Below are 23259 nucleotides of genomic sequence, written 5' to 3'. Positions count from 1 at the left end.
TCAAATGGATATGGGAGTGATTTAAAGTGATCAAATAACTCCATGCCCTTTTCTCATCTATTTTTCTGCTGCTGTATAGCTTAAAAAAGAAAATAACCAAATAACCACTTCTTTCTACATCTTTGATTCTGAAGACCCTTTGTCTAGAGAAGTCACTGTTCATGCTTCTACAAATTCTGCATCTATTTCTAGCGTTCCTACACAAGTAAAACTGCCCATGTCTTCCACCTACCAGAAGTTTAAGTAAGGCCTGACAAGCTGTGTTCTGAGATCTTGTGTTGGCATCTGTCTGAAGAGTCTATTAAATTTAGCTCTGAGGTGTTTTCAGGGCATTATTTTTAGAATCACAATAACTTTATTTATAGGCTTAGAGTTTTCTGGATTGCTGCAATCAAAAGCTAAAATAGGGAATGCAGTAGGTGCCATGAAGAGATTCACCTTCAAACATGGACTCGCTCCAAATTTAATAATAGCTGCAAAGTTCAGCTTTACAGACTGAACTGTCAAGATCCATCATGCAGGTTTTCTCCCAGTTCATTGGCTGCTGTGACTGATGCATACAAAGTGACAGATGTCACAGCTGGAACATGAGACCCGTTCCATAAAGTTGAAACACGAAGCCAAAGATAACTGTGCTCCTTGGCTGTCTCATATGATCAGGTTTTGCTGCTTTCCCTTTGGTTTTCCTACAAGATCAAGAGCTGCTTCACGAGGGTGGTGAGGCCCTGGCACAGGGTTCCCAGGGAGGTGGTGGCTGCCCCCTCCCTGGAGGTGTTCAGGGCCAGGTTGGATGGGGCCTTGAGCAGCCTTGTCTGGTGAGAGGTGTCCCTGCCCATCACAGGGGGTTGGAACTTTGTCATTTTAAGGTCCCTTCCAGCCCAAACCAGTCTGTGATTCTGTGCTCAGCCAGAACCCTTTTTCAGAGCAATCAGCTCAAATGTCATCACCTACACTGCAGCTTCTAAATGCAAGAAGTACAACGGGAACTCTTCTTGTTTGCTGGGATCCGTTCTTTGCTTTACAAAGGTGGAAAATCTCCCTGTGCTCCCAGTTATCCTTATGTGTATGAGTTAAAAGTACCAGCATTAGAGACTTTCCCTGCTTCGACTGGTCTCACACCAGGAGACATTACCACCAACCCGAACTGCGCTGTGGTAACGCAGTTCAGACCCTGGAATAAAACCTGTGTGACACTGAGGGCTTCAGAAATCCTGCATCTTGCTGGTCAAAGTTCAAGATGGCTCACAAAGCGTGCAGGAACTCTGCACAAGGGGTTCAGTGCCTCAGGAGGCACATCTAAAAGCAAGCTCTCCAGCAGAAACAGAGTTGTGTTTGTCAAGAGGAAAGTGCTGTTAGAGCTGAAGGGGAATTTGCAGGTGGCCCCAGAGAATCCTTGGCACAGCTCTTCCCTGTTATTCCACCACAGAGCGGGGAGTTCCTGAGGACACTGCTCAGGCTGATCAGAGGGGGATTCTGTGGCCATGGGGATACAGCAGTGATTAAACAGCTACTTTGTGAACAGTCTGTTAGGACTTCCCTCTACGGATGCCTGATACATTGATAAACCTGTATCTCCCTCTGTTCTGTGAAATCCTCAGGACTTTGATCCATCTAAATTCTATCTGACAGCAGCTTTCCCAGTGCACAACAGCTAAGCTGGAGACTTAGGCTTAAGTTTTGTTTGATATGCTTCAGTGCAGCCTCATTACAAAATATTCCCTTTTCAGTTGTCAGAAAGCAAGTAAGACAACAGGAGTGTTACATGTGGACTGATTAGAGGCATCTTTCTGTTGAGAGATCAGGGGGTAGCCTGCTTCATCACTTCTTGCTGAAATACACTGTACAGAAAAAGGAAGTAATGAAATATATTAGCTGTATTAAATACCCACTTTACTCTCCCATTAGCATATTGACAGTGTCATTTCTCTTTGGTTTTGAAGCAGCAGCATTTAAAGTGAGATGAAATCTGATAGAACTTAACTTACTTTTAAGGAGACTGATTTACGCTCGTCCTTCTTGCAGAACAAAGAGTATGTGTGTCGGGGCCACGACTATGAGAGGCTGGAAGCCTTCCAGCAGAGGATGCTGAGTGAGTTCCCACAAGCCATCGCAATGCAGCATCCAAACCACCCCGATGACTCTATATTGCAGTGTGATGCCCAGTGTATCCTTCAGTGAAAGGGCAGGCTATGAGTAGAGGGGAAAGGTATTGAAAAGGTCATCAACTTGGATACCTCTGTTCCTCAGTGGCTTCAGTAGAGCTGGATGTGGGCAAAATGTACACCTGCCTACAGTAAACATCAGCTGGTTCACTGCACTGTGTGTGGTTGGAGAGGTCCCTTTTCATTCAGGGGGTAATGCAGGTCGTTTTTGATGTGTAAGGGAAAGATCTGTCCTTTGTTTTAGCATTTACCAACAGCATTGCCATAATGCACTTCCTGTGTATGTTAAAATACATTAACTGGAATACATTAGAAGTATTCCTGATACTGTCTCTTGGAGAGCATTCTGTGCTGAACAGATACTGCTCCAAAGTGTTATTTCCATTTGTGTTTATTTTTCACACCTTTTTTGTTTCCTTTATTGCAGTCTCCCTTTCTTTTAAACTGCTGAACTCTTTCATACCTGAGGCTTTGGATCTCCTTCTTCTCCTCAGTAGCCTGTGCTGTGGTTTGATGTGACGAGTGTGACACCATGTACACTTAAGCACTGAGTCACATAACATTTAATGGGTGTGTGGAGACTACTGGAGATTTTAGTCATGAGAACACCCCTGTTTGGCTTGTGTGACAACAGAAAGGACGTTGCACAAGGCTTTAACCGTAAGCAAGTGGAATCTCCTGCAATTGGTTGCTGTTTCCCACTTGTCTTTTATAACATAAGCTTTTCTTTTTTCATTTCTCTGCCACAGACAGACAGCAGGGTTCCTTGTGTGTGTATTTTGATTGGTTTCTCTGTGCTTGCAGTGATCTTGTCTGTGAACTGAGGCTAAACCAGTTTGTTTAAACTGGGCTGTAAATTGAGGAAATCAGAACAACCTTGGTTTGTAGACAAAGCTGAAGTATTGAGGGTGAAGCTTATCAAAGGTAAATATTAGATATTTAAGTACCTAAATACATCAAGATCTACAAAAGCTCCTGCACAAGTGAGCTCTATTAAAGCTAACAGCACCTGGGTATTTTGCCTGCTGTAGCTATTTTTGATGTCTTATACATACTCTGCATCCCCAGGTATGTTCCTTTCCATTGACCTGGCTGTGTGGGACTGTAACTCCACAGGCTCTGCCAGTAGTTCTAGTCTAGTGCGAGGAGAGTTGGAAAGCAAAGAGGAGTTGGCTTTCTGAGTTCAATTCCAGGGTAGAGACAGCTTTCCTGTTTGAAGTCCTGTGTCTGCCTTTGACGAGGTAACATGCAGATTTGCAGATCTATGCAGTCACTCCCATCCCAGACAACATCGACGTGCTGCAAATGGACCGAGTCCCCGATCGCATCAAGAGCTTTTACCGAGTCAACAACATCCGCAAGTTCCGCTACGACAGACCCTTCCACAAGGGCCCCAAGGACAAGGAGAACGAATTTAAGGTACAAGTAGCAAATCAGCAGTTTGTGTTAAATCTGTTTGGTTATTTTATGCTGATAGAGTCTTTCAAGTTCTGATGTGATGACCAAAGATACCGTAGTAACGTGAATAACCAGTAGCCATCGGGTCTGGTGGCTCCACACCTGACCTGAGGAAAGCCTTCTCCAGTTTAAAGGTGTGTTATGGGAGTGCCAGGGAAGAAACATTTTGAAGCAGGAACAGGTTTTGGGGAGGTTTTTTGGGGGGAGTTTTGTTGGTTTGTTTTTGATGGGGTTTTTTTTTGGAGGGGAGATTTTGTTTGTTTGTGTTGGGGTTTTTTGGAGGGGTGGTTAATGTTGTTTTCTTTTTCTTTTCTTTCTTTGTCGGTGGTTGTATTTGTTTGGCTGGATTTTTGTTTGTTTCTTGCTACCTTATATGTCCAGAATGTCTTCTTGGGTCCCATGACAGAATTGGTGACCAACCTTTAGAAATTAATAGAAACATTGTGCGTGTTGCCTGAGAGCACACTGGGATCTGGATTTGTTGAGGTGACTTCCTGCAAGTAAGATAATGCTCAGGAAGTTAGCACAAATTCTTCCCTGAACTCCACCCATAGCACCTATAGTAACAGTACAGACGATGTGATTGTGACTCACTGTGTACCTCACGTTCTCAATTACACTCTGCAGAGCTTGTGGATTGAACGTACCACTCTGACCTTGACTCACAGTTTGCCTGGGATCTCCCGTTGGTTTGAGGTGGAGAGAAGAGAACTGGTAAGATTCACAGTTCCTGTAAGTGCCATTTGAATTGATGGGTTACTGAGGACATGGGCTAGGAAACTTAAAATTCCTTTGGCTGAAATCCTGCAGTTCTTAATGATGAAGTTTACCAATGTATACCAAAGTATGTCCTATTTTCACCATTTAGTCTAAATAATTGCTAGATATAACCAGGGGAATTATGTGAGGGAACATGACAGTATAATGGAAACAGTCAGAAAGATGGAATAATGTTACTATGTCTTCAGTATACAGAAAGAACGTATTGCAACTAAGTGACCTAAAACACAGCACTGCTAACAGTAAAGCTTGTTAATATAGCTAATTTTCTACAAAGCAGGAAAAACTGAGAGATCACTGAACAATGTACTACACTGTAAATTCATTACAAGGCAGGTAATAAATCTCAAAGAAGTGTCCATGGAATTAAAGTATATTTTATTGCCTTTGAGGTTGAAGTTAGTCCTTTGGAAAATGCCATTCAAGTGGTGGAGAACAAAAACCAGGAGCTGAGAACACTGATAAGCCAGTACCAGCACAAACAAATGCATGGCAACATTAATCTTCTCAGCATGTGTCTGAATGGAGTGATTGATGCAGCAGTTAATGGGGGAATTGCACGATACCAGGAGGTAAGCCAGGCTCTGCTTCTGAATTCAGGATCATCTTCTTTCAATTTTATTTCCATTTCCGATTCAAACAGAGTTGGACTTAATAAGATAAGACATTTTCATGCACATTATCTAAATATGAGGTTAAAACCCCTACTTGGTTATTCTGCATCAGTGCTTGCATAGCCACACACCAACAGGAGGGGATCCAGAGGTGGGGTTGGGATATCACACTGGAGCAGCTGCAGTTGGCAGGATGAAAGGTGGTTTACCTGGAAATCCCGACTCGGCAGGTAAAAGAGTGAAGCAGATTTTGTTATACAGCTTATATTATAAACTGCTCTGCAGTGGAGGCAGTGGGTTCCCAGTAATTGAGACTGATTGGGCCTGTAATCAGGAAGAGACACTAATCCGTGCTACTCAGCCATTATCATTGCCAGGCTAATTCCGGACTCGCTGTAACCCTGTAATGATGGTCTGTGCAGGATGTTATCTGGTGTGATCTCTGGCCAGCTCTTAGACTGCATTGCAAAAGGTCAGTCTAGGGTGAAATACTGGGAAATGGCAGCAGTGCTCCAGGGATGTGGGCTGTGTCTTCCCTCCAGAGCCATGGAAAGAATGTTCCTTGTGCTTTACCTTAGTTACCACATTCCTCACACAATTCATTTACCTCTACGTGGTTATGTGAAGGGAACTATATAAAACTCACTACCTGGGTGATACAAGGCTTAGTGGTCCTGCTCATCTCTCTCACCTGGGGTCAGATTCACGATTCAGCAGAACCATCAGGGTTGCTAAAGCTGTGCTGCAGCGTTACCCAGATCCCAGAGTGCTAAGAGCAATGCAGTGAAGCTGCTGTTAGCTTAACATTCTTTGCTTTCCTAAGATTTTTGGACCTTTTCCTCTCACCCTTTGACACCAAGTTATGATGAAATACCTTCCAGTAAGCAAAGAGTTTTTGTTGTTTGTTTTGTTTTTCTTTCTATAGGCCTTTTTTGATAAGGATTATATCACAAAGCACCCTGGAGATGCAGAGAAGATCACACAGCTCAAGGAACTCATGCAGGAACAGGTACAGTGTCTGGATTGCTCAGCAGTCAGCCTGAGCACAGCGGATCCAAACGATTCGTTCAGAAACAGAGAGTTCTGGTACAGGAGATCTGAAGTCTATTTAGACAAAAAACAGAGGGGAGGTGGCCAAGGAGTTGATGCACAAGCCAGTCACCTTGCAGGATGTGAGGTGAAGCTCAGCTAAAAGTACATTAATTTTGTCTCCATTTATTATCCAATACACATCTTGCCACGACTCAAACCTGCCATTCATCTGGGGCATTTCAAATTGTGTCTTCTCAGTAAGCTTCAGAGATAATCTGTCAGGAGAAGCCAGGTCAGACTTGAGATTAAACTGGCAGAAATGCATAGGAAAACTTAATGCCTATTTGTATTATCTGCAATTGTATTTCTCCTTAGTGTCTCCATGAAACATCTGGGCAGATAAAGCTAGCTGGATGCTTTGCTGGGAGGGAAACTAAAAAATCACATGCCTCAACTCAAAGTTGGGCAAGATATATGCCCCATTAAACAATGTGTCCAAATTTGAATAGAGCTACTAGGCCTGTTTCTTCAACAAATCACTGAAGTGCATTTCAGATTGCCCATCTGTAAAATAAAGATAGTGCTTATCTCCCTTCAATCCTCAAAAGGATGTTTGAAGATTAATTAGCTATTGTTTGTACAGACTTGGGATCATGTAGGGAATTACATACATCTCAAGCCTGTTATCATTACTGTTTTCTTTCATCTGAGAGCTTATATAATCTGATTCGATCGCTAATACTGCATGCTTCACCTCTGAAAAAGTGACCTTTAAAAATAAATAATGAGCAGCAGAGTGACTGTACAGGCCACACTGCCACTGCAGCTCAACCATCAGAACCTCCTTCTAGCCATCTCTGTTGGCAACTTTAACCCCTTCTCTGAGCCTGGGTGGACAGCGTCGTCTCTGCCACACTGAGGGTGTAACACAGGTCACTCTGGAGAGAGAATCAGTCTGGTCATTTTTTACAGGGATCTCTTAGCACAGGTGATCCAGCACGACACAGATGTACTTGTCTGACACTGACACCACTTGTTGAAGTGATACGAACTCGCCCCAGTCTCTTGGGCTTGTGAAAGAACAGGGCCGTGTTTGACAGGACTTTCCTGCACACTGGCAGAACCAGGGGCCAGGCTTCCACTCCAGCTCCTAGACCTGTGTGGTTTTGTGATGGTACCTTTTCTCTTTAACAGGTGCACGTGTTGGGAGTTGGTCTGGCAGTGCACGAGAAGTTTGTACACCCAGAAATGCGTCCCCTGCATAAGAAGCTGATAGACCAGTTCCAGATGATGCGATCCAGCCTGTACCATGTAAGCCAACAGGCCTCTTCCCCATTTTGAATCCCTCAGCAATACAAACCTTACTGTCAGCTGCAGTAAGGTTCACAAAAGAACTGGGCTGGTAGAGCACTGACTGAACTTACTGGCTTGCCAAACTGTCAAAAGAATTCTTGGTTCTTGTGCAAGAAGGAAGTCTTTGTAAGTCTGATAACTGAGCCTTTCAGTTAAACTGGAATTTTTCATTTTCATGTCTTCTTTTTTGTATCACAAATCAATGGTAAAGCTGGATCTTCAGTTGCTGTCTGATGTAGCAGAAAATGCTGTGAAACAGAGGAAGACACATTAAGACAGCGTGTTAGATGTTGAGTAGCATGACATGGGTTAGGCCCTGCAGAAGGGTTTTATACAGACAGTGACAGGAATTCCTGTTGGATCCTTTAGGAACCTCACTCTGGTGAGCAGGACACACACTATTATGGGTCTGTAGTTCCTGTATATTTGAGTGAGCTGCCTCCAGAGCATGGTTCATGCCACCTCTTCTGTACCAGAAGCACAAGTATCACACTCTAGGAATGACACCTTTCCTTCTCTATGTGCTCTGCTCTGCATTAGCAGTCTGTGACAGCTGTACTGGAGATGTGTGTTAGGATGACTCTCACTTTTTTCATATTTATAAACATTAATAAGGTCACCCCTCAGTCTCCTGAGACTTTTCTGAGAAGAAAACCTCTAATTTTCCTGACAAGCTTAGCTGCTTTCCTTATTTCATACAAAAAAAACCCTGTTTCCTTTGCAGGAGTTACCTGGTTTGGATAAGCTGAGTCCAGCCTGTTCTGGCAACAGTACACCACGCAGCAATGTTCTGGTTTCACATGGACCTATGAGCCCAGAGAGCATAAAGCTGGTGCATCGACACAGGTACCCTGCTTTTTCCTACTGAAACATCTGGGATCTCTGCACACTGATGCATTAAGATTCACAGATCTAAGAAGTGGTTAAGCAGGACTGCAGGGAGGGGCAGGATGAGTTTTGGCAGAAGGAAAGAAAATTGTATTTTGCTTGTTTTAGAACCCAACTCACTATGTACCCATTTTTAGGGATCAAAAAATCAGACCCCCAATATATGAAAGGCTGCCAAGGTGTTTTGATTAGAATTAAAAAAGAAAAAGGCCCAGTCTTCACAGAAACATCTCAAAATGTAGATGCTTATTCTTCCATATTTTATTTCTCTTGGTGGGTCCACATAGCTGTCTTTAAAGCCTGTGGAAACTTGGTCTTTAGAGCATGAATCTGGGATGGTGACGTTCTTTTTACTATTAAACTGAGTAGCTCTTACACTGCTGCAGTGACTTGGCAGTTTGACAGTTGGTGTCTGGGTGATGACATTTATTTCCTCAAAATTCCTCACTTTGTAAAGCCTTTTTTAGTGCTCAGGGCAAACCAAGGACGTTCTGTAGGGTACAAAGTATCTATGTGTGCATGTGATCCAGTGAAAAAGAAAAAAATCATTCCTTAAGTGATCAGGGTGCAGCGTGCCCCCAGCTGGGCTGGATTAATGCACTGTCAGCTACACAGTTGCCTTCAACTGTAATGCTGAGGTCCTACACATGCAAGAAGGAAAACTCTTATTTTCACCTGCACAGCTCCTGCTTGGCTTCCTTTGGAATGTTTTAAGCTGCTTCCAACCATCATTACCTCAGAGTTAAAAATGAGAGTGACTTCGGAGTGCTCTGTTATAAATGAAACAAATAAGCACCCAGCATCATGACGTGATGTCAGCATGGTGCTGGGTTCTGAACTGCACATCCTGCATACTGTGTTGTCTTACATGTAACCTTGCTGACACTTCTTTCATGTTTAGTCGCATTTATGGGTTTGTTTAAGCTTACTTGGCCTGATTTTTCAAGTGTTTGACATGCAGAGGTGACCCAAAGCATTAGATAACTGTAGGTACTTACTAGCTCAGAAACAAATCAGGCTCCACAAGTTAAAACACAGGTTCAAAAAATAACGTGGCCTTTTGCCTGTCTGTGTTTCTCTTCCAGCCCGCTGAACTTGCTCGGTTCAGTGCGACACTCGTCATCCTCTCTGTCATCCCACACCTCCAGCGAAACAGGGAACCTGGTGATCCTGACAGACAGTTCTGTGGGAGAGGCTGCTGAGGAGATGTACCACATGCAGGTACAGCTCCAGCACAGCCAGCAGTGGCTGGAGGTGCTCTGGAGGAGCACGCTTCACCTGCGCACGCCTGGCTCTGTCCTCTGGTGTTTTTCTCTGAACGGAATAGGCAGAGTCTAACACTCTAGCATGAGACAGGGGAATGCGGCTGGGTTTGCCTGGGAGAGAAATCTGTTTGTACGGTGAAAGTTGCTGCTGTGCTCTGAGATCACACTGCTGCTTTCAGAAAGATTCACTCAGCATGTTACTGATCTGACCTGATCACCATACACAGTTAGTGTTGCTCTTGGTTTGTGGGAGGGTGGGATGAGTCCCACAGTCCTGCGTGCAGACGAATAGAGGTCTGCACTGAAGCTCAGACAGGGAAATATCCAGTGCACTGATCAGTCGGTTCTCTCTCGGTGATTTCTCACCCTCCCTCAGCTTGTCTACCCTAACTGCAGGTACCAAGGCTCAGTCACCAACGTCTCTGTTTTGTCCTCGTCCCAGGCCAGCCCCTCCACCTCCAGCCTGAGCTCCACTCACTCGGCACCGTCCCAGATGATTAACTCTGCTCCTTCCAGCGCTCGAGGTAAGAACGGATGGACTCGAGTGAAGGGTTAACGGGACCTGCAGTGTCCCCTAGACCTGGCAACATTGTTGAGTTCTTGGTGAAAGACCACCTACACTGAAATTGGGGTGTTTTTTGACCTGTAAATGCCTCTTCAAAAATTATTTCTTAAAAAATGTTTTTCATTATCCAGAAATAGATGTAGTAATGGTTTTTATTTTAGGAATGTATCTCTAATACATGCTGGTTTGGGGCAGCTGAATTTCATAATGATTTCCACTGTTCTGCCACAAAATTGTGGCAGGCAATCTACAGGAGAACAAGCAGAGTCTTTGGCAGAGTATTTAAAAGGGAGAGATCATGAAGACAAAAGGGAAAAAAATCATTTTACATGTTTAATGAAATTAGGGTACAATGAAGAACTTGAGGCAGTTCAGCAGAAATGTGTGTACACAGAAGCCAATGTATCCGATGAATGCTGAAAGATATGGATTTAAGTACTGCAGTTGGAGAAGGGCTTCCCTGCTGGGGAATTCCTGAAGGCAGGAAAAATGTAAAAACAGACTCTGGGGGTATTCGTACTGCCATTGCTGTCACAGTAGCTGGTCTTGATATTGCTAATCACTTTCTTCCCAAGCCTCAGAGCTGAAGCAAAGCCACTCTGTACAATCTCCTGGTTGGGTAACTTCAATGCAAATGTTTGGGTTTTTTCCTCTCCTTTTTGGACTCTCAGTTGCAGGTTCACAAATTCCTGCATCTCTTTTCACAGGCACCTGAAGAAAGTATCCAGGATCTAGTCAGAGATAGAGGCTGGTATTTAAATCTTGCCCTTCTTTCCCATACAGGGGAACTCTATGTCTCCTTACGGACAGAGAATACAGAGAAGGGCTCTTTCTCTCCGGCCTGTTTGGGGCTTTTTTTGCTCAGTCTTGCAGTAGAATCTTAATTGACTGGCTGTTCTTATGACCCAAATGGACCTGAGGGATTTAATTAAGGATCAGATGGTGGAGGAAGGTTAGAAGTGGACCTCTTCAGATGAAGGCTCATAGCTTCACTTGTTACCAGGGAAAGAATAACCAGATGAACCTGGCATAACAGGAAAGGGAAGGTGGAACTGAGGACAGAGATGTCATCTCAGGGATCTGTCCTTAAATGGATAGATGGGCCTCAGCTGGCACGTGAGCCCTGAATCTTTTGGGGGACCTGAGAGGTTTTGGTGCTCGTAGTGTTTCAGGCTGTTTTCCACTTTAAAAGTCCAGTGCTCACAGCACCAGGCTGTGCCAGCCTTTCTGAGCTGGATGACTGCACAGCGTCACAGCTTCCCTCTTCACTGTATTCTTTGCCGTTGCTTAGAAACCAAAGTGATGAATGCTACAAAGATTTTGGTGCTGATGGATGAGCCAACAGCACCTCCCAGAGATGAGAAGGAGACAGTGTAAATGACCACAAAGGAGGAAAAGGAAAGCAATGGTTTTGAAAAATACTTCACCAAATACATCTGCTTTATTCTTCACTCTTACTAACATGTTACTAGGACACAGCATTTCTCCTCTGCTAGTTTTGCTGACGTGTAAGTTAGATGAGCACAGCCCTCAGACATTACCCATGAACGATGGGATTCTGCCTCTAGTACAGTTCCAGATGCTCTCTGTGCTTCCCAGTGTGCAGGTCACTGTTCTGGTTGTTATGACACCGCTGTCTGGAATGGAGCTGTTCAAGAAAAAGCACTTAAGTTCCACTGTGGTAATACAGCTTTGTTTTTCTCCTTGGTGATTTTTCCTTTTGCTTTGTTTTTTATAATTGGGTGAATTTGATGCTTGTGAAACTGAGAGACCAGTATCACTGGCTGGAGCAAGGTACTTCACAAACATTCCATGTGCAGCTCTGCCAATGCACCTCTATCTTTTTTTTTTCCTTTTTTTTCCTTTTTTTTTTGGTATTTATTTATATTCTTTTTAATTTAGTGCTGGTGAAAGGTGCTGGATTGACAACACTGGAGGCTGAAGCCCTCTATTTATCCACAGAACAGATACAGCATGGGCGGCAGCCGTGCAAGCTTCCCCACGCTGCCCCCACCAATGTGCCTCATCTCTGTCCTGGAGGGACCACCTCTAGAGGTGAGAGGATAGTTCAGTCACCATGACCCATCCAATCCTTGGCCTTTCTGCTGAGACTGCCAACAAAGCTGCAATAGTCACACTGCTACAGTTAAGCCCTTTCCAGCTGGGAAGCAATTGGGTTCATGCAGGCCACCTCAGTGTATCAACTTGGCCTCCTCATCACCTGGGCTTTAACCTGAGCACGGTTACCTCAGACGTCCAGGGTGTGGTCAGAGGTTTAAATGGTTCTCTCACTGATTCAAACACTAATGTAGAAGTCCAAAACCACTATCCCATAATCCAGTTACTGATACCACCTTCTCTAACTGCTGAGTCCGTCCCAGAGCTCAGCTACTATCAGGGTTCTGAGGAGACAGGCCCCTTCCTAATTTAGATTAACCCATCAGTGCTCAGAGGAAGCCGTGGACGTTTGTATTAAGAATCCAGCAGGAACTTAAATGTTATTTCCAATTCTCCACTTCCAAAAGAATGACCCTTTAATGACATTTAAAACAGCAACACAGGGAAATCATCTGGCTTGTCCAAAGAAAGTACTAAAACCATTAATCCACCGTTCTGTTTAAAAGCTAGTCATCAAGACAGTAATTAATGGTTTGATCATATCACGGAACTGCAGATGAAAGCAGCACACCTTATGCTTGCTGTGCTGTGCACAAGTTGGAGCAGAAGCCTTAAATAGAATTGCAGTCAGAATACAGTAAGAATCTTGTAATCCTGTTGGTAATGATAAAGACATTACTAGCTACTCTGTTTTTCAGATTAACAGGATGTATCTTTCAGTTTTCCTGGCTTCACCCTTGTGTAGCTTCTTCCCTATGAAGAAATCAACACTATTGTATGGAGGATCAGTAAGAAATTCAGGGTTTGTTTTGGCTTCATTTGATGTGACTCATGAGGCACTGCTCTAACCATACTGGAATCAAAAGGTTATGTAAACCCATGTTCATTAACCAGAAATTGTAATGCAAAAAGGCCTGGAAAGAGTTAGGAGTGGGTTAGGGTTTTTTCAGTAATTTCATTTAAAATATGTATGGGTGTCCTCCCATGCACTCTAAAAGCAACTCCCACTTGACACTAAAGCATCCCTACTGCTTCCTTAACAGAGCCTTCTTTTTAAGGTGTAGAAAATGAATCCCCTTATTCAGCACTTTGCAAGTACCCACATACTTACATTAAAAACTTCCTCCTTAAAGCAAAAAAAGTTCTGTTTTGGTGCAGGAGTGAACTGTTTTCGTGATTGTAATGAAAACAGAAAAAAGAGTAACTGAGTTTGGAATTTAACTACTTTAATTTTCAGTTTCATTCCTTAAAACTTGTCACAAGTGGATGAACATTTTCATAATTTAAAAAAACCCTCCTACCTCTGGTCTCATCAGAGGTTCTCCTTTCTCATTAATAGTACATACAATGAACCAAGCTACAAGCTCAAAGCAATAGGCCCTGGTATGTGCTGCAGCCTTTTAAGTGGCCACTGGCTGCTCTGGAAGCTTTTAAAAGCTTTTATTTTAAAAAAAAAGAACTTTGTAAGTTTTGCCAGTCCCTGAAAGGGGACGTGGTGACTGTGCTCTCTGTCTGCCCCGAGCAGCAGGCCTGACCATTCATGAAGCTTCTGTTCTAGCAGCTCCTCTCGTGGCTCACAAATCAGAGGTATCAGTACTCAGTTTTACCTGCAGACTGGGTGGTTGGCATAATCTGTTACAGTCTCTCTAGCTGTAGTGATTTACAAATTTAGGGCACCAAACAGCAGAGCTGTTTGTTTTCTAAATGAGATTCTTCCCCCTTACACATGGGCTCCTTCAGGTCATGCACTGCAAGGGCTGTGTAAACTGTAATCCCATCTGAACCGGTGGCACATAGAGGTGGTTTGCATCTTGGAGTTAAAAGAGCAAGGATGATGAAATATAAGAGAGAGGTTTACAGTACAGGTCGTGCTGTGTTGTATTCTGGGCACACCTAAAAGTTCAGCATCCTCACATCTGTCATGCAGAAACAGGACTACCTGTGATGTGTGAGTAAAAGAGACTCAGCATAAAGCGTTAACCTGTGTTTCCCCAGCTGATGTTGTACATAACAGCAAGTAATGTTGTCTGATTCTGTTTCTGTTTTATGTCTGGGGAGAAAATGAGTTCGGAACTAGAATGCAGACACTCTGCGGCTGTTCGTGTCGGGGTGGGGGTGTAGCTTAATCTGGGACCTGCCACCCCTGATGGAATTGTTGCAATTGTAGGACCTTATCCTGCATTCTGCTGGACACATTGTTCCTTCCACTGTGTGCTGAATATCAGTCCTAAAAACTGCATGTTTGCTTTTGCTGGGGTAAAAGCTGCATTAACCAGCACCAATGCCTTTGCTCATACGTTGGAGTGCTGTTCAGGTAACGTGTGTGGTCGTGGAAAGTTTGCAAAAGGGGGCATGTATTCCCCAAAAGCCAGCATGGCTCTGTAATGCGCTGTGTGCTGCCATCTGTTCAGTGCGTGTGTGTGACGCAATGAAATGATCACTGCAAATTAAAGCTCACTCCAGCAGCTTCACATCAATTCCTGCCTAATATTGTGCATCCCAAGGGATGCATGTATCAGTAGTATCAGGCTTTAGGAAGTCAGTAATGGGTATCATTCCCCTGGCAAGTTCATTGTCAGCTGTTGCCTATCAGGAGACATATTGTTACATGGCACTCATCTTGAAGGACAGGAGTCCCGAATAACTCCATGCCCCAGGAAGCTGTTTACACCCCAGTATCTTAAATGACTACTATGCAGTTAAGTGCATCCCTACTGTCACTCTAAGCATTGGTAAACGTCCTCTTGGCTTCAAGTGGCTCAGTATACCAAAGCACTCAGCAGTAATCATGCATTACCCAGCATTATAAGCAAAGTGCCACCCACATTTAAAAAGCCTCCTGTTCATTACTGGGTTTTGTTTTGCTTTAACAAAGAGGAAGCTAACCCAGGTACTGCCAGCTCAGTGGCAGCCCCTCAGCCTGTACTACAACTGAGGAAGGAAGTAGCTTCCCGTGGCTTCCCGCTTTCACCGAACGGTGCATCTCAAGCTTTGATCCCTTTCTCCCACATCCACTCCTAAATCCCACAACTGTATGGAGTTCCTGTACCTACCGCTCTTTATGGAGCGAGGGAGCATGAGGCACTGTGCAGCACAGCCACCCGATTCCACACCGATGCCCACTTTTGTCTGTTTTGAAGAGGAAGCGTTTTGCAGCTTACAGGGACACCGACACCTTGCACACCTCAGGTGGTGTGTCCTTCACTTGCACTTCCTCGTGCTAAGCACCTCACCCACACGTAGCTGCTTAGTGGGCTCAGCACCATGTTTTCTGGAGTCCTGTAAGCTCATCTGTCCGAACAAACTGCAGAGGAGGCCTGAGCTCCCTGGGCATGCGGAGACGTGGCTGTTGTTTGTCCCGTGTACGTGATCATTCTCACTTGTTTACAGGCTCTCCCTCTCTACCAGATAAGTACCGCCACTCCCGGGAGATGATGATGCTGCTGCCGACCCACCGGGACCGACCCAGCAGCGCCATGTATCCCGCCGCGATCATGGAAAACGGACAGGTAGCAGCTCTCCTTCCTCTCCTGGCACTTCAGCCACCTGATGAAACTCTGACTTTAGTTGTAGTATTTTTTGACCACTTCAAAGCACACCTGACACTGGATCATTTCCAGAGTCAGCACAGAACTCTTCACATTAGTGGCTTCCTCCAGCCACTCACTGTGAGACCAAGTGACACAAATCACGACTGTTCACAGCTGCAGATACACGCTGTGAAACCCGACGCTCCTGACTTCCCAGCTCGACCCTACCAGCCTTGCTCTGCTGCCTGTCATTTTATTTACTGGTTTTTCTAGAACCATGGCTGTCCTGCAGCCTGGCTTCAAAGTTGATTTTCAATAGCTTTATGGTAATTTCCAGAGGCTAAAATAATATGCTGATATGGGGTCTCCAAACAACCTGTGCCTGTATCTACTACTTTCCCTGGACAAGTTGAGGGATTCAGGACGTGCCTAGCTGTAGGCCTTTAATCTGGGCCTGGCATGTACTTTTGAAGGCAATCTCCTCATCATGCCCACTTACCACTCTTCAGCTCACAGCAGAGAACTGCCTCAGAGCGTGCAACTCTGATCTTTCAAAGGAAACTAAAGCAAAAAGATTGATTGATTGATTGATTGAGTTGAAAAGGAAAGCTCCAGAAGGGCACGTGGTCAGTTCAACTTGGTAACAGGCACAAGGCCAGGCTGGAGCTAGTCTGAAGTAACTCCTCCAGACAACACAAGCAGCAGCAACTGTGGGTTACCCTCCAGAGACCCACTACTCCTGCTCTGCAGGACCTGCTGATGGAGACACAGCTGAAGGGTCCCAGGACTTTTTTAGTTAAAAGAACCCTTTGCTTAAAACCAGCTGACAGAGAGCTCAGGGTTCTGCAACAACTGTTCATAACTAACTTTATTTTTTTCCTGTTTCTGTGCTGACTCTCCTCTCCCTCAGCCTCCAAATTTCCAGCGCGCCTTGATCCAGCAGATGATTGGACCATGCAAACCCTGCAGTGACCCCAACCTGTCTGTGGCTGAGAAAGGTACCCCTTTTCCTCGCCAGCATGCACACTTCCTAAGCTATTATTCCTCTGGTCACGCTGCAGCAAGTAACGAATGGGCTTCTACATTTCCTGGTAGAGTGCATTCTCTCACATTTTTTTAATTAACAGTTTAATTAACTGGGCCTTCTGCCAAACTGTAGTCATTTCAGATCATTCACAGAAGGGTGGAGTTGCACAAACCTCTCCTTTTCAGAAAGCTTTCTGGGTTTAGGATTTTGTTACTGAAACAAATCCTGCAGCCTTTACCAAGCAAAACTTCCAAAGCAGCAAATGAGAAGTTATCTGAAAGATGAGTGCAGTATTTGGACCCTGCTTTTAAATAATGAGACATACTGCTTTTTGAAGATGCATTTGTTCAAAATATTTACATTTCTTGTAATTACTCTCTGAGGGAGTTCTGTATTTATGCAGGTTTATCATTAGGAATGTATGGGGGGGGGTTAACTCACTATTTTGAAAAAATAGAAAAACCCAAACAGGCAGAGCCCCTGGAGAAAACAGGATGCCAGAGAAGGAGGAGCTTGGAAAAGGGGTGCCATGGACAAAGTGATGGGCTCAAAAAAATGATCTGAAAGGCAGCGTTCTGAAAAAGCAGGAGTGGGCAAAACTCATGAGTCAAAACCTGAGACGAGGCTGCCAAAGCAACAGTCCTGTGTGTGGCTGGGAAATGGAATCTTAGAAGATTTTTAAGGCCAGGAAAGACCATCCCCATTCTCCAGTCTGACCCACCTAATACACTCCATTTGACTTTTACCAGTATTTTTGTTTCAGTAGCTGTGCCTGAACTAAATCCTATCTTTTGGAATAATTCCTAATAAATCCAAATACAGTAGTTCAGCATTAGGGTTTCAGTCTGAGGGTGGTAGATCACTGCAACAGGATGCCCAGAGAGGCAGTGGAGGCCCCATCCCTGGAGACATTCAAGGTCAGACTTGATGGGGCTCTGGGTGACCTGATCTAGTGAAGATGTCCCTGCTCACTGCAGGGGGGTGTGGACTAGATGACCTCTAAAGGTCCCTTCCAACCTTACACATCCTATGATTCTATGATCTTTATAGTGGACAAGGGAAAGATCTGGAAAAGGAAAGTAGAAAAATACTCATTACCAGTCTATAAAAAGTCTTGAATGTGTTTCTGAGCAATACTAAGCAAGAGTGCAGAGTGCAGCACGAGAAGGGGCTCAAACAGAATCCCCTTCAGAAGCTCAAAGGTGCCATGAGACACAGATGACGTTCAATAATCATTCTTAGGGTACTTGGGTTTGAAGCAGCCCTTGAACCCTCCTCAGGATGCCATCTGCCTTGGTTCTTAACATTTGTGCCCTGTGAATTTACCCACCCCCTTCCTTGCCATGTCAGAAGCTCTGCTCAGTAATTCTCACTGACAGCAGGGTGACATCAGTCACCCAGAGCAGGGTGGTTCAAATACAGCTTCCCTGCTAATTAAACTTGGCCACTGTTTGCTGTTCTAGAGAGAGATGGGTGAGGACAGAGCTCTAGGAGCTCTCTGGGTAGGTTTGTCCCCGAAGCACTTTGGATAAAGCACTGGGTTTAGCAGGCAGCAGCCACTTCAAACATCATCTGGCCTCAGGATGAGTTCCAGCTCTCCTAAATACTCAGAAGGGCGTGAATGAGGGAACTCTGACCAAGTATAAATGGATTATGCAACTGGGGTCACCGTGTTCTCTTCCCATTCTTCTTCTGCATCTCCAGGTTTAAAACCCAAACCACAACAATCCTGTTCCAGGCCAAGCAAATGGGGTTTCATTCTGTCCCTTTCACTGGCTGCTGGTATACTGCAGGAGAGACAGAGTGGCTGGCATCACTCTGCATCCTGTCCCACTGTTTGGGCCTTCTGACACCCAACTGCAGGAGTGCAACTTAGAGCACTCGGGCACATGTACAGCACGAGCAAGGGGGCTCACAAAATTCACCTGAAGCCACTGCCTTCTTTGTTGAGATGTATCCCTATCCCTTGGTTTGAACTTATTCTCTGTCAGGATTCTTCATATCTATCTTCTTCATTTGCCTTTCTCAGTTTGAGGGTATCTCATTAAAAACATTTACTTTTCTGGGCTTTGTTCCACCATATGAAGATGTCATTTTGTGATCTTTTTTTACTTGAGAGAATTTTAGGTCTTGGGGAGCCTGTGTTCATGCTAACTCACTCATGAACTAAGGAGGGGAAAAAAAAACCTTCAAAATTATTTTAGAAAAGAAAGAAATACATCAAACATGGCTGCAGGCATTTATATTAAGGAGAAATCCTCTTCAGATGTCACACCCTGTGTTTATTTCACCAGGCTTCCATTTTCCAAACCAAAGATGGAAAAAGCAATTTGTATCTGAGGATTCTTTGTTAGGCTCCCTGAATTACTTTATTTTCCTTCTCTTTGCTAATCTGAAGAAATTGTTTATTTGTTTTGCAACAAACACATTTCCTGCATATCTGCCTGAGCTCCAAATCAATCAAGTCTTGCAGTGTGTTTGGAAGAAAGGAAGGTATATTTTAATAACCGTTAAGGTCAGCAGAATTCTCAAGATCTTGACAAACATTCGTATTAGAAAGCAGCAAGTCCAAGTCAAACCCTCTCTATCCTTCCACATGAACAAAGCCTTGATCTCTTCAGGTGACTTTATAATACCAGGAGTCCAAACTGCTGTCTTAAAGTCTTAAAAAAATTTTATGACAATTATGTCATCAACTCTGTGGCTTAGTAAACTGGGGCTCTGAAGTCAGGACTCCCCTTGTGTCAGTGTGAGGTCCCTCAGCCCTTTATTCGGTCTGACCTTGGCCACTGCAGTGCAGCAAGAGGCCGTACGGTGTTTCGAGAGGGGTCTGACACACCTTCCAGTCTGCTCTGTCATCATCTGCAGCAGAACAGCTCACAGTTGAGCTCCAGCTGCTGTTACATCAGTGAGATTTCATTTTTATTTACTCTCTGGTTTGCAAAGCCACCCCCCAAACTACCCTCTAGCAGGGTTCTACTGCTCTTGAGATCTGCTAGAAATAAGCCTGGGGGTCACTAAGGGGCAATGGGCAGACTAACACTACAACCACCTAACTCTTGCTTCCTTAACAAAGCAACCTGTCAACTTAACACCCTGTAGACTAGACACAGTCTCTGTGTGCCTTCAACCCTCCCGTTCAGAGTCCCTGGAACCTGCCTCTCTCACTGCTAAAGAGCACACAGGAAAGCCAGTCCTTCTGGCCCCACACACTCCCTGTTACGTTATCCAAGATGAATCTGTTTCACTCCTTCAGCTGTGCCAGCAGCACCCAGCAGCTGGAGCCTAGACAGCGGAACCAGAGAGGCCCTGCCATTCCTGTCTGCCCACGTTGGGAGCATCTTGGCCCCACCAGTACCTCCCCGAAGCCTGCCCCATGGTAAGGAAATGCCCAGCAGGCCTGATGCATAGTGCCTGCAGCCACACAGATACGTCCAGACCACCTGGAAGCTGATCTGAGCCCTTTTTCCTCCCCTACAACAACAAACAGAAACAAAACTCCCAAAGTCTTTCCTGGTCTGCTAGGTTAGCGCTAGATAAAGTTTTCAATTATTATTTTTTTCCCAAAAAATTTGTTACAGTCCTTATAATAACCTGGACTTGTGTGTCAAGTGTCAAAGCTTGGCCTGGCTTTCTGCCAGTGAACATCTTCAGTGGTAATTTAAAGCTACAAAGCTGTTAAATGAAACTTCAACTGTTCATTCTTTACGAGCCTGTTGCCTTGCCATGAGATCCTTGATAAAAGGGGTGGGTGGGTATCTATCACTGCACTTCTCATTAGCACTCTGTGATGTGACAGATGCACTCCACAGTATCTATCCATCAGAAAGGAAGCCCTAGGTTGGAGTGGAGTTTCTGGAGGTTGGAGCTTTTACCTGGCATTCCAGAGTGTCACCCCCCAGCTCAGTGCTGCAGTGAGGCAGCACCAATCTGCATGCCTGATGCTTGTCTCTTTCCAGGGCACTACTCGCTGCACTTTGATGCCTTCCACCACCAGCTCAGCGACGCTCCCCCGGCACTGCCTGCACGAACGCTGCGCAAGGTAAGGAAGAAGTGGCAGGAGAGCGCAGAGGGATGTAGAAGGAACCCCCTTCCTCCACCCCCACCAAGCAGCTTTTGAATACAGAAACACTGTTTTTAACATGCCAGTAACTTACATGGGAGAAACTCCACTGAAAGCCCATCACCTATTCCAGAACTGAAGTCTATAGAAATAAATTACATGTGTTATAGGCCCTTGCGCTTCCATTCTCTGCATCATAGAATCAGACACTGGTTTGGGTGGGAAGGGACCTCAGACTCCACCCCCAGTACCACCCCTGGCCTGGGCAGGGACACCCCCCACCAGCCCAGCGTGCCCAAAGCCCCATCCAGCCAGACCTTGAAGCCTGCCAGGGATCCAGGGGCAGCCCTGGCTTCTCTGGGCAGCCTGTGCCAGGCCCTCCGCACCCTCCCCAGGAAGGATTTCTTCCTAACATCTAAATCTACCTTCTTTTGGGTTAAACCCATTACCCCTTATCCCATCACCCCCTGCCCTTGTCACCAGCCCCTCTCCAGCTTTCACATCACACGCTGTGATTTCCAGCACCCTGATTATCACCTCAACTACAGCTTAACAGCTCCGGTGTTAAGTGCACTTGTGTGCCCACAGGAACTGCCATACAGGTCACACAAACCAACACTCGCTGCCACTTTGAGTGCAGAGGGAACCGCACCGTTTACGTCACTGTGGAGAGCTGAAACATGGAACACCACACACGATGCAGTGTCACCTCCTTTGTGAATTGTAACTTTGTTTTGTTTCTCTCCAAACAGTCCCCTCTCCACCCTATCCCTGCATCGCCCACCAGTCCACAGTCTGGTCTAGATGGAAGTAACTCCACTTTGTCCGGCAGTGCCAGCAGTGGTGTCTCTTCCTTGAGTGAGAGTAATTTTGGACATTCTTCTGAACCACCTCCTCGCACAGACACCATGGATTCTGTCCCCAGCCAGGCCTGGAACACGGATGAAGATCTAGAGACACCCTACCTCCCTGTCAGGTACAGTCTCTCTGAGCCTGATGTCCTAGAGTCGCTCAAATCCCAGCCATGCCGAAGCCACTCTGCTCCATCTGGAGTCATTCCTCAGGACACCATGGACCCTCCTGCTCTCCCCCCCAAACCTTACCACTCCCGGCTGCCAAACATGGAGAACGAGGAGGGGATGATGATTGAAGACGATGACAAACACCGCCCGCTGCACCGTAAAGTGTCCCAGCCCGTGAGCGGGGGAAAGGAAGAGCAGGCCAGGGTAGCGTGGGAACACGGCATCAGCGAGCAGTAGGGACAGCTCCTGGTAAGCAGCCTGCATCATCATCCCAGGTCTGACTGCAAAGGAGAGAGAGAAGGACTCGGAGAACAGCAAACCCCATTTTCTACTGCCGCAAGTTTATGTCTGGAGCCCACAAAAGCAACTGGGCCAGCATGGGAGGTTGCTGCTTTCCTTTTTAATTTCTTTTTACACCTTTCTGTTAAGTTTTTTAACTTTCTGTGCAGTGGACAGTTGAATCCTTCTGCAGTTTCTTAACCACATCATATGGCAGACAAGCCATAGAGACTGGCAGAAGCTGGAAAATAGTATTTTAAGCAGAGGGGGAAATAAAGGGGGGAATGGAAAGTTGATTTTGAAACTGCTTTCCTCCCAGTTCTGAGACGCACACGAGTAGAAGCAGTTGCACTAGGGACATATTTCTTTGCTGTACAGAAGTGAAAGCTCATTGCTGAAATCAGGGATTCTATGAACTGTCAGGCTGGAAGGTGCGTGAGCTGCAGGCAGTGGACAGATGGCAATTCTAAGAAGAAATTGGCTCTTTTGAGAGCAGGATTGTACATATCTGTGCAGTGATCTCCCTGCATTGGTTCATAGGTGCTGAGGCAATCTAAGCAGTGCTGATGCACTGATTTCCAAGATATCATTTCCAACAAACTCTGCCTCCTTTGTTTTTTATGTACTGTTTGATTTCTTAAATTTTGCTTTCACTGGCTAAACCAACCTGCTTTCTCATTGGAATCACATGCTATTCATCTGTGCTACAGGATGAGAGGAGGTTAGTAGCCACTGGAGCTGCAACCTGTTTGTAGGCCTTTCCCATGCCCAACTTTGGGCAGGCTGTTGACACCAGCATTTCTATTTCAGTTTTTAAATAAAAAAAGAAGAAAAAAAAAAAGAAAGAAAAACCACAACTAAATTGAGTTTTTTGTGCCACAGCTGGTTGGTGATCCAGCCAGTTAAAAAAAAAAAAGAAAAAGTGGCTTAAATACATCATATCCCACAATCCTTGCCTCAGGGCTGAACATCACCATTGTCACCAACTTCCATCACCCAGGAGCTGAGATTCATTCCCTGTTAACATCATGTCCTCAGGCCCTCCCAAAAACCCACTGCAGCTGGTGTGCAGAAGAATCTCCATCTCTCACAGTAGGCAGAAA

At 45.1% G+C, this 23259-nt stretch overlaps 1 protein-coding gene across 1 annotated transcript in view; it reads left to right on the top strand.

The window, feature by feature from the left end:
• DOCK3 (dedicator of cytokinesis 3) overlaps window positions 1-22507 on the top strand; it is a gene marked incomplete at its 5' end in the record, with an annotated part of 199231 nt that extends 176724 nt beyond the window's left edge. The window contains 15 exons of the mRNA XM_084269630.1: window positions 2023-2164; window positions 3415-3581; window positions 4248-4334; window positions 4793-4972; window positions 5940-6023; window positions 7241-7357; window positions 8124-8245; window positions 9373-9508; window positions 9995-10076; window positions 12020-12172; window positions 15626-15744; window positions 16676-16763; window positions 20049-20171; window positions 20752-20834; window positions 21608-22507. Coding sequence (XP_084125756.1) covers window positions 2023-2164; window positions 3415-3581; window positions 4248-4334; window positions 4793-4972; window positions 5940-6023; window positions 7241-7357; window positions 8124-8245; window positions 9373-9508; window positions 9995-10076; window positions 12020-12172; window positions 15626-15744; window positions 16676-16763; window positions 20049-20171; window positions 20752-20834; window positions 21608-22114 — 2190 coding nt within the window. The 3' untranslated portion in view covers window positions 22115-22507. The remainder of the gene's footprint in view (window positions 1-2022; window positions 2165-3414; window positions 3582-4247; window positions 4335-4792; window positions 4973-5939; window positions 6024-7240; window positions 7358-8123; window positions 8246-9372; window positions 9509-9994; window positions 10077-12019; window positions 12173-15625; window positions 15745-16675; window positions 16764-20048; window positions 20172-20751; window positions 20835-21607) is intronic.
• Window positions 22508-23259: the final 752 nt, after the last annotated feature.

Source organism: Gallinula chloropus (assembly GCF_964237585.1).
Source record: "Gallinula chloropus genome assembly, chromosome: 12".
In the NCBI taxonomy this organism is placed as follows: Eukaryota; Metazoa; Chordata; class Aves; order Gruiformes; family Rallidae; genus Gallinula; species Gallinula chloropus.
This window is presented reverse-complemented; position numbering and strand designations above follow the sequence as displayed.